General features: G+C 43.6%; 2 protein-coding genes and 1 pseudogene across 2 annotated transcripts; 1 reads left to right on the top strand and 2 right to left on the bottom strand.

Moving 5' to 3' along the window:
• Nucleotides 1-11: 11 nt before the first annotated feature.
• On the bottom strand, nucleotides 12-2,021 carry LOC113744601 (cleavage and polyadenylation specificity factor subunit 3-like; annotated as a pseudogene).
• Nucleotides 2,022-2,950: 929 nt separating this feature from the next.
• LOC104922138 (cleavage and polyadenylation specificity factor subunit 3) lies at nucleotides 2,951-7,751 on the top strand. Its single transcript, XM_027274907.1, has 15 exons — nucleotides 2,951-3,785; nucleotides 3,916-4,222; nucleotides 4,325-4,414; nucleotides 4,506-4,656; nucleotides 4,780-4,955; nucleotides 5,034-5,192; nucleotides 5,278-5,424; nucleotides 5,512-5,664; nucleotides 5,756-5,864; nucleotides 6,026-6,124; nucleotides 6,368-6,462; nucleotides 6,612-6,699; nucleotides 6,828-6,894; nucleotides 7,010-7,106; nucleotides 7,198-7,751. Exons 1-15 carry the CDS (start codon nucleotides 3,721-3,723, stop codon nucleotides 7,297-7,299), a joined length of 1,905 nt encoding a protein of 634 aa, XP_027130708.1. The 5' UTR covers nucleotides 2,951-3,720; the 3' UTR covers nucleotides 7,300-7,751.
• Nucleotides 7,752-7,860: 109 nt separating this feature from the next.
• On the bottom strand, nucleotides 7,861-9,781 carry LOC104922137 (dnaJ homolog subfamily C member 30). Its single transcript, XM_010734884.3, has one exon. It carries the CDS (start codon nucleotides 9,639-9,641, stop codon nucleotides 8,673-8,675), a length of 969 nt encoding a protein of 322 aa, XP_010733186.3. The 5' UTR covers nucleotides 9,642-9,781; the 3' UTR covers nucleotides 7,861-8,672.
• Between the last annotated feature and the right edge of the window lie 1,260 nt (nucleotides 9,782-11,041).

An 11,041-nucleotide genomic window follows, 5' to 3' on the forward strand; every position in this document is an offset into this window, starting at 1 on the left:
ACACCACAGTTTTAGATATTAAACTTGCAACAGTCTGGGTGGTCCGTATGTGTTGCGTTCTCCACCTTGAGGTTGCTGATGTGCTTAAAAACAAAAGGGTTGTTGATGTTGATGGCCTTGCGGATCTTGTCGTTCATTGCGTTGACGTAGGTCTGGTACACGGCCATGCACTTCTTTGCCAGGGATGAAGCGTAGTAGATGGGGATGTCATGGAGCTCTGGGTGGTTCTGCCAGTACTCATCTACAGGAGAACATGAGACAGATGCAAATATTAAGCATGATTAAGGGTCATAGAGGCTATCAAACACAGTTTGATTTGGTTGAAATTGACTATTTAGAGGCGTAATCACACATGACTTCTCACCCAGGATGAGCAGCAGTTCCTGGGCTCGTCCCAAAGCGAACACAGGGATCAAACAGCGGCCTTCTCTGTTGACAATGTCATGGACTGTGTTTACAGAACCGAGCTTCACGCTCCTCCCCTCTTTCATGGATGTGGGTGCCGTACGTCGACTCCTGCATCAAGAATAGCATCATTAACATATTGCAATACATATATTGCGATCCATTAAAAGTAGTGTTTGGGTGTGAGTGATTATTGGCGTACGATGATTAAGATGTCAGGTTTGACACTGGGGATCTCTGCTGCCATCAGATGCCTGTCTCTGGCGGGAGAAGTCTCCCGTGTAAAGCAGCTTTGGAGAGGAAAAACAGGCCGACAATGGACTTGTTTAAGTGAACTTAGTTTATGCATCAACAGGACATAAAAAGACACATAAAAAAGACAGGAGTGAATACCTTGACTCCAGCTATTTCAATCAGGAACATGGCAGCTCCCAGCACATGACCAGCATGGTAGCACCAGAATTAATCCCAGCCACCTCCTTGACCCGTGGAAGTTGATAGTCTCGATTTTATCCATGCTCTCCTCCAGGTCAGTCTCAGTGTACAACATGTCGTCTGCAGAAATGTTGCTGACTTTAACATAGTCTGACAGCAGCCAACGTGAGATGGCCTTAGTGGCGTGGGTCATGAAGGTCCCCCTTTAAAGCTGGTTTTCTGGAGGAACCAGGGTAGAGCTCCACAGTGATCCAGAGGGAAACTGGGTAGAAGATAAAGCGAACACAAGGAGAAGAACAGCCTCATTAAGGAAATTACCACAGAGATGTAATTAAGCAGCTATAACCAATTGATAGTTCACCACTGAAAAAGAGAAGAGAAGACTCACTGGCTGATGAGTAGCAGGTCATCTCTGCTGGGTCGATCAGGTCTATAAGGGGAGAGCACCATTCCTCTAACCAGGGTGGATACCACAGTCCAGCTGCAAACACAAATATTAGTTTATTTATTTCACCCAGATAAGTAATCATCAACATGTTTTCCAGGCTGGCCTGGGTACATAAAATCAACACAATAAAACAATAAGAGCAGCCTGTATATTAAAGACTGTGCAACTACAGGTTGTACTCCACACTGAATAACACTGATGCAACTGGGTTTAGGTGTATTGCTAGAAATTTTTAATCTAGAGCGTGTTCAGATGACACCACCCTATGGACCCGGATGTGGAGTGGACCATCTGTGACCTGAAGCCAACAACTTGGAGCTTAACACTCTAAAGACAGGGGAGAGGTGGTGGATTTCAGAAGGAACTCAGCCACACTGCCCTCATGACCCTGCGTAACTCTTCAGCTCCCCACAAGGATGTACTTCCTGCGGCAGCTGAAAAAAATCAACCTGCCAGAAACAATGATGGTGCACTTGGCACACCGCTATCATTGAGTCCATCTTCACCTCTTTCATCGCCATCTGGTACGCTGCTGTCACCGCCAAGACAAGCAGACTGCAGCGTGTCACGGTTTGTGTCCTGCTGAGAAGGCGATTGGCTGCAACCTTCCGTCTCTTCAGGACTGAACGCCTCCAGGACTCTGAGACGCGCAGGAAAAATTGTGGCTGATCCCTCCCACCCCAAACACAAACTCACTCTCCTCGGGCAGAGGACCCTCCACCCAGACCCTCATGTCACATTGACATTGGATCTACAGACTAATGCATTACATTACTCTGTAATGTAAGTTTTTTGTAAAACATTTTTATTTCTACGGTCACTTTCTATTTTTTATATGTTGTATGTTAGCACAGGTAACTCTTAAGACAGTATATATATTATTGTCTGTGCAAATGTTTAATTCATCTGCAAATGTATTTATATATTAACACAAACTTTATGTAAAGACTATCCTATTTGATGAATATTGCACATTTAAAATACTCTGTTTTACATTACCTGGCAAATATTGCACATTGTCACAGACTGTAGAGATCTTTTCATTTAAAACAATTGTATATATATTTTTTATTATTTACATTTTTTAATACTTAATTTTTTTTTTAAACTTACTGTTTTATGTGATGCCTACTTGGCAATAAATACACATTAATACATCTATACTGTAGTATAATTAATAGTATCTATAATTCAGTCATCTCGTACCCTGCTGCTCGCCCTCCCGTTCCAAGCGTGACGGAGAAGCTACAGCGCCTCCTCCGTGGAAGAGGACCCCGAAATCTTACATACTGGACCTTTAAGTAAAACAACAGATCAAGATAAAAACTTATTGATATAGTGTTTTCAAATGAAAAGATCTCTACAGTCTGTGCAGGAATGTGCAAGTATTTGCCAGGTAATGTACAAACAAGAGTATTTTAAATGTGCAGATATTGTTATTGTTATATATGTTACATAAAGGTTTTGTGTTAATATATAAATACATTTGCAGATGAATTAAACATTTGCACAGACAATAAATATATAACTGTCTTAAGAAGTTAACCTGTGCTAACATACAACATATAAAAAATAGAAAGTGACCGTAGAAATAAAAATGTTTTACAAAAAAATTACATTACAGATGTAATGTAATGCATATAGTCTGTAGATCCAATGTCAATGTGACATGAGGGTCTGGGGTGGAGGGTCCTCCTGCCCGAGGAGAGTGAGTTTGTGTTTGGGGTGGGAGGGATCAGCCACAATTTTTCCTGCGCGTCTTAGAGTCCTGGAGGCGTTCAGGTCCTGAAGAGACGGAAGGTTGCAGCCAATCGCCTTCTCAGCAGGACACAAACCGAATGACACGCTGCAGTCTGCTCTTGTCCTTGGCGGTGACAGCAGCGTACCAGATGGTGATGAAAGACGTGAAGATGGACTCAATGATAGCGGTGTGCCAAGTGCACCATCATTGTTTCTGGCAGGTTGAATTTTTTCAGCTGCCGCAGGAAGTACATCCTTGATGAGGGAGCTGAAGAGTTACGCAGGGTCATGAGGGCAGGTGTGGCTGAGTTCCTTCTGAAATCCACCACCATCTCCACTGTCTTTAGAGTGTTAAGCTCCAAGTTGTTCTGGCTTCATCAGGTCACTAGATGGTCAATCTCCCACCTCCAATGGGATCCAATAAGGGTGGTGTCATCTGAACACGCTCTAGATTAGAATTTCTAGCAATACACCTTAACCCAGTTGCATCAGTGTTATTCAGTTGTGGAGTACAACCTGTAGTTGCACAGTCTTTAATATACAGGCTGCTCTTATTGTTTTATTGTGTTGATTTTATGTACCCAGGCCAGCCTGGAAAACAGTGTTGATGATTACATTATCCTGGGTGAAATAAATAAACTAATATTTGTGTTTGGCAGCTGGACTGTGGTATCCACCCTGGTTTAGAGGGAATGGATGCTCTCCCCTATATAGACCTGATCGACCCAGCAGAGATAGACCTGCTACTCATCAGCCAGTGAGTCTTTCCTCTTCTCTTTTTCAGTGGTGAACTATCAATTGGTTATAGCTGCTTAATTACATCTCTGTTGGTAATTTCCTTAATGAGGCATGTTCTTCTCCTTGTGTTCGCTTTATCTTCTCACCAGTTTCCATCTGGATCACTGTGGAGCTCTACCCTGGTTCCTCCAGAAAACCAGCTTTAAAGGAAGGACCTTCATGACCCACGCCACTAAGGCCATCTACCGTTGGCTGCTGTCAGACTATGTTAAAGTCAGCAACATTTCTGCAGACGACATGTTGTACACTGAGACTGACCTGGAGGAGAGCATGGATAAAATCGAGACTATCAACTTCCACGAGGTCAAGGAGGTGGCTGGGATTAAGTTCTGGTGCTACCATGCTGGTCATGTGCTGGGAGCTGCCATGTTCATGATTGAAATAGCTGGAGTCAAGGTATTCACTCCTGTCTTTTTTATGTGTCTTTTTATGTCCTGTTGATGCATAAACTAAGTTCACTTAACAAGTCCATTGTCGGCCTGTTTTTCCTCTCCAAAGCTGCTGTACACGGGAGACTTCTCCCGCCAAGAAGACAGGCATCTGATGGCAGCAGAGATCCCCAGTGTCAAACCTGACATCTTAATCATCGTACGCCAAATAATCACTCACACCAAACACTACTTTTAATGGATCGCAATATATGTATTGCAATATGTTAATGATGCTATTCTTGATGCAGGAGTCGACGTACGGCACCCACATCCATGAAAAGAGGGAGGAGCGTGAAGCTCGGTTCTGTAACACAGTCCATGACATTGTCAACAGAGAAGGCCGCTGTTTGATCCCTGTGTTCGCTTTGGGACGAGCCCAGGAACTGCTGCTCATCCTGGGTGAGAAGTCATGTGTGATTACGCCTCTAAATAGTCAATTTCAACCAAATCAAACTGTGTTTGATAGCCTCTATGACCCTTAATCATGCTTAATATTTGCATCTGTCTCATGTTCTCCTGTAGATGAGTACTGGCAGAACCACCCAGAGCTCCATGACATCCCCATCTACTACGCTTCATCCCTGGCAAAGAAGTGCATGGCCGTGTACCAGACCTACGTCAACGCAATGAACGACAAGATCCGCAAGGCCATCAACATCAACAACCCTTTTGTTTTTAAGCACATCAGCAACCTCAAGGTGGAGAACGCAACACATACGGACCACCCAGACTGTTGCAAGTTTAATATCTAAAACTGTGGTGTCGGTTCTTTCCAGAGCATGGATCACTTTGACGATATTGGTCCCAGTGTGGTGATGGCGTCTCCAGGTATGATGCAGAGCGGGCTCTCCAGAGAGCTCTTTGAGAGCTGGTGCACTGATAAGAGGAACGGAGTCATCATAGCTGGATACTGTGTGGAGGGAACACTGGCCAAGGTCAGACTACAAGAGAGACAAAGGGGGGTTACAGATACATGCAGTTTTTTGGATAATGGTGTGTTTGTGTGTTTACTCTCTGCAGCACATCATGTCGGAGCCAGAGGAGATTACCACCATGTCAGGACAGAAGCTGCAGCTGAAGATGTCAGTGGACTACATCTCCTTCTCCGCCCACACTGACTACCAACAGACGAGCGAGTTCATCAGGGCTCTCAAACCCCCACACGTGGTAGGGGGGAAAAACGTTGACTGATTTGTGTTTAAAATTCTCATTTGCTCATTAACAAAAATGCATAAATCTACATGCTCTCTTCAGATCCTGGTCCATGGTGAGCAGAACGAGATGGCCCGTCTGAAGGCTGCGCTGATCAGGGAGTACGAGGATAACGACCAGGTTCACATCGAAGTCCACAACCCTCGCAACACAGAGGCTGTTACCCTCAACTTCAGAGGAGAGAAACTGGCCAAGGTCAATAATTAAAATGCTTAATCATGATTATTGCATGTATTAGATGCCACTGGTGTTGTTGAAAGGTACTGAACAGGACTCCCCCTCTCAGGTGATGGGCTCTCTGGCTGATAAGAAATGTGTTCAGGGACAGAGGGTGTCGGGCATACTGGTGAAAAAGAACTTTAACTATCACATCCTCAACCCCTCTGACCTTTCTAGTAAGTATTTTGAAGTTCTCCAAACTGTCCCGAGTTACATATTTGTACTGTTACTCCAGGGCGCTTGAGAATACAATAATCTTACATCCGCTACATCCTCTTTTAATATCTGATGAGAGAGCGAGGCTTCATGAAGTGATCGTGATGTGTCTGTTTCACAGCGTACACAGAGTTGGCCATGAGCACAGTGAAACAGTCCCAGGCAATCCCCTTCACCGGACCTTACTCGCTGCTCGTCTGCCACCTGAGGAACCTCACAGGTAAGTCTGCCATCAATCAATGAGTTGTTTGGTCCATGAAATGTCGGAAAATGGTAAAAATAAGCTCAATGTGGCATCCTCAAATGTCTTGTTTTGTTCACAACCCACAGATGTTCAGTTGAATGTCATCGAGGATTAAAGAAACCAGAAAGTTGATTGATTAATTGACTAATCATCACAGCTCTAACTGAGCGACCAATCCCAGCTGTTTCCACTTTCACCGATTTGGTTCTGTTGTCCCAGGTGACGTGGAAGAGCTGGATGGAACCGTGAAAAACACTTTGAGGATCTTTAAAAACATCACTCTGATCCACGAGGTCGGCATGGTGCTGCTCGAGGTGAGCAGCCAGGCGGGCTCAACCAGTGGTGGTCCTGATGCAGGATAGCGAGCCTTTGCTTTCAGACTTTTCATCCTGTCTTCTAACCACACACATCATGAGCTGTTCCTTTTCCTCCAACCGTCTCTTCCCTTTATCTCCTGTTTCAGTGGATAGCTAACCCTCTCAATGACATGTACGCCGATGCTGTCACCACCGTAGTTCTGGAAGTCCAGTCAAACCCAAAAGCTCAGAAAGGTCCGTTCGGCATGCACTGTTTATTTGTATCATTAGTTTTAAAATGTTTTTTTACCTGTTTGAAGCATACAACATTACCGTGCAGTTTGTTCTTATTTCACGTGATTCAATACGTGTTTTATAAACAGTCATGGAGACCCAGAGTGCCATGATGGACATGGATGTCTTCCAAACCCGACTAGGAGTCATGCTGCAGTGAGCGACCCACAAGTTATCTAAATTCAGCTGGTTTACGATGTATATAAAATGTCATCAGAAACAGCTGATCTTTAATTATAATCTAACATCTTGATTCTCTCTCTGTTTTTAGGGACATGTTCGGAGAGGAATGCGTAGACTTCGGCGACGGTAAAAACATCTCTGTGACAGTCGACGGGAAAACGGTTCACATTTGCCTGGAAACGAGGGTGAGGAGCAGAACAGCGCGATGTGTGTGGTGTGCAGAATTGTTGTTTCTTTTATTTAATCTTTCTAACCGACTTCCTCTCTTCTGATCAGTCGGTGTGCTACGAGGATGAATGCACAGAGGACGACTCGCTGAGAGAGATGGTGGAGCTGGCTGTGCAGCGGCTCTATGACGCACTGAACCCGGTCATCTGAGAGCAGAGACAGGACGTATTCAAAACCAGAACACTTTTTACAAAGTCTGAAAGTATTTTAAAGTTAACAAGCAGCTTGTATTTGTGTGCTGTCTGACGTCTGGTCCCACCTTGTGAATGAAACTTGGAAAGACTAGATTGGCTTTTCACTAATTAAGTTTATGACCGGTTACCACAGAGCTACCATGTAAGAGAAGAAAATAAGGTGTGTAGATAGGATTTGTGTTGTTTTCTGTTATGCAAGCACTTTTCATTCTATTTAAATACTGTTTTTCTGTAGATGCACTGTAGGTTTTGTTTGACCTGAGTTTGTAGCTAATGTGCTCTGATGTCAGACTTGTTTACTTTTAACTGTGATGTGAGGTTTGAATTTCTAAATGCACTTAATGTTTGTGTTCATGTATGTTTAAAACAAGACTTTTACAAAGACGTGTATTTTGTCGTGTCGTCAATCAATGAACAATTTATTCACCGGATAGTGTCGTAAATGTTCGTTAAGGTTAGGTTTGTTGGTGTTGTTGATTAACAATGATGCCAACAGAAGACCCAAACGACAAATGTGTTTCACTGTGCTCTGACAGGCACCGCTCATGAGTCATTTATTAGTTAAATAACACAATTGATTCATACAATATATATCACCCAAGGCACATTCTTTAAATTAACTATCCGTGCGTGAACCTACAGTTCCCAAAATGCCCTTGAATATAGGACTAATCCACATACCTCTCACTTCCTTTCACTGCTACAACTATTTCATAAATAGCAATACTTTAAAAACATAATCAAACTTGGTTTCACCATTTAAAAATAAAGAAATCTGCCGGACAGATGACTTTATAAAAGCCAAAAGAGTTGTCCAGGTTGAAAATCAACCACCGGATCTTTCTCAGTCATTGTGTTCACTCAGTATTTGTACGTTTAAAAGCGGCACGTATTTATTGCACAGTTATGACTTTTGTTCTGACAGCTTGTGTTCATACAATGTTCAAGTTTGGCTTCTTAAGCTTACTCCCTCAAAGTTCAGAGATACCCATGCGTATGTTCTGGGAGTCACGTTAGCTGTGTGTGACTGTGTCAACAGCTACACCAAGTGCACGAACCCAGTGCACCGAATCAACTCAACAACCGACGAATACTGTGCTGAATTAGACGAGTACAGTACTGTGCTGAGATGAATGCTTAGAGACCGAGGAACTGAAACATATGCACGTTACAGTCGAGTCTTATCAGTGTAATCCTGCAGGAAAATTGCACAATCGTACTGCCTCCAGGGTGCACAACGGGATCAAGACAGAGGCAGTCATGTCAGCAGTGTTGGGTTTGTTTGTAGTGACATTTCTATTAAGATGGGACAAAGACTACATTCCTCCTTCACCCCCGCTTCAAGCTGATCAGTAAAGCTATAGCAAACGCCACCATCAGCCCCACTCCCATCTCCAGCAGCCTGCCCGGCTTCTTCTCCCCAAACGTCTCCTGCTTCTTCCTCAGCATCTCCTCCTTACGGACCCGGACGTCTTTTTCTCTCTGCAGCTGCTCGTTGTAGTGAGACTTAAAAAACGTGTCGAAATCAAAGACACCTCCTCGGGCCTCCGGGTCCATCACAGACCGCCTCCTGTCAGGTTGCTGTTTGGCGGTGGTCTCCTTCCCGGAGGGTCTGGCTGTTGCGACCAGGTCTGACTGGCTCAGCAGCCCCCGGTCGTACTTCTTCCTCAGCGCCTTGTTGCCGAGCACCGTGTAGGCCTCGCTGATCTCGGAGAAGCGGACGGTGGCCACCTCGCTGCCTGCGTTTCTGTCCGGATGGTAGACGAAGGACTGCTTGTAGTAGGCGGTTTTAATCTGGGCGTGAGTGGCCGCAGGTGTCACCTCCAGGATTTCATAGTAGCCTGTTTTGGACTTGTAAAGTGGCTCGGACCGGGTCCCGTTGCCGCTGTAAGCTCTGATAAACACACACTGTCCCCAACATGGACGCCCACCACCGAGGCTCTGCAGCCGGCTGAAGCTGCAGGAAGAGCTCGGAAAGCTGGCATAACTTCTCTCTATACTTTTAACCGAGGTGTTGTGAGGAGGTGAATTATCTTTAATGTTTTCTAAAGTCTCAAACAGACGTGTCACCTTTGTGTAAAGCTCCTGTGAAGCTCCAACGGTCACTCCGTCCTCGGGGTCTCCGGCTCCGTACGGTCCTCCATTTGGGCTCTGGGCCACCGGAAGCTCGGTGGAGACAGACGGAGCTCTCGTTGCGCTGTTTCCTCGCTTGTTCTGACTCTGCAGGACGTACCGGCGACATGTTTTCTGTGCAAAGCTGTACGCTCCCGTTCCGAGGCGGTGCCTGACCTCCGCCATGTTTACAGGCAGCAGCGGAGGAGGAAGACGGACTTGGACTTCCGTGACGCGGGAAAACTGCAGCGCCCCCAGCGGCGGAGCTGAGGAGGTGCAAGCGCCAGTTAGTAGCGGTGCGCGATACTGCCGATACTGATACCGATACTTTTCTATAAATAAGGTGGATGCGTCAATGAATTGCTAAGTCTCAATTATTTTTCATGACCTTAAGTGTTTTTAGTGATGTTTCCTTTTTTTATTATTAAATAGTTAAAACCCAGGACAGAATTAGGACAAGGTTTATAATTAATTAAAAAAATTCAAGGATTCAAGGAGTTTTTATTGTCATTGCAGCACATGTAAAACATGGGATGGAACGAAATTGGTTTCCCCTGGTCCCGGAGCAGCCCAATATAAAATATTATTAAAAATCCTGTTGCAACACGAGTGAAGTTGGCCTCGGGACCAGCGGAAAGGGTACTAAAAGAGGGCTTGACCCCGGGAGCACGAGAAGCTGCTGCACTGTTGCGCGCCGTCATCTTGAAACAATTATCACATTTTTTCCCAGAAAAATCTTAAATAAAAAGCTTGCAAACCAGTAAACAAATTAAAACAAACAAGTACTGTTGAGAAACTACTCTCTCCGTTTTTGTAAAGCGGAACTTAAAGTAAAGAATCGATCTCACCGGGCTAGTATCGATCTGGTATCGGTAATATTGATATTTTGATCGATCCGCCCACGACTACCATTTAGTATTCACCACAATGTTCTGCTCTGTTTCATGGAGATATGCTTTGATTGAGGATTTATGAACATTTTAAACGCATTAAACAAACAACAACAACAAAAAAATACAGACAAAATACCTTTGTAACGTTGTAACCTTAGAATGTTCCAATAATTCCTGCGACAAAAACAATGATGTAATTAATCGATGGGAAAATAGAGACATTATTTAATTCTTAATTTAATTATTAGCACAGCAGGTCAGATCAATTTGCAAAAATATGAATTATGTCTTACAATATATAATTCAATATACACTCAGTTTCCAGTCCTTTTTTAATATACCTTTAGAAAGTTTTTGTTGAAAATGAAGTGGTGTTTATGCAACTTTATGATTCCTATACAAGGTGTTTTGGTGCATAACATACATTAAATAAAAATATATCTACTAGAAGTTAAAAACAGTTTTGTGCTGCAATTGAAAGGTAGTATGCAAGATATTTTTTAAGACATAGTAATCATTTTGAATTTGGACTTTTATCTTTTTCTTTCTAGTGCAATAACTTACTAGTCACATTTTACTGTTCTCACTCAGTATCTCATAATTCAGAGTATTTATTTATTTATTTTTCTATTTTTTCCTTTCCTGGTGAAACTTGGCTTGCAAAATTAAATCATGACAATACACGTTTTTGTT

This window comes from Larimichthys crocea, chromosome XXIV (assembly GCF_000972845.2).
Source record: "Larimichthys crocea isolate SSNF chromosome XXIV, L_crocea_2.0, whole genome shotgun sequence".
In the NCBI taxonomy this organism is placed as follows: Eukaryota; Metazoa; Chordata; class Actinopteri; family Sciaenidae; genus Larimichthys; species Larimichthys crocea.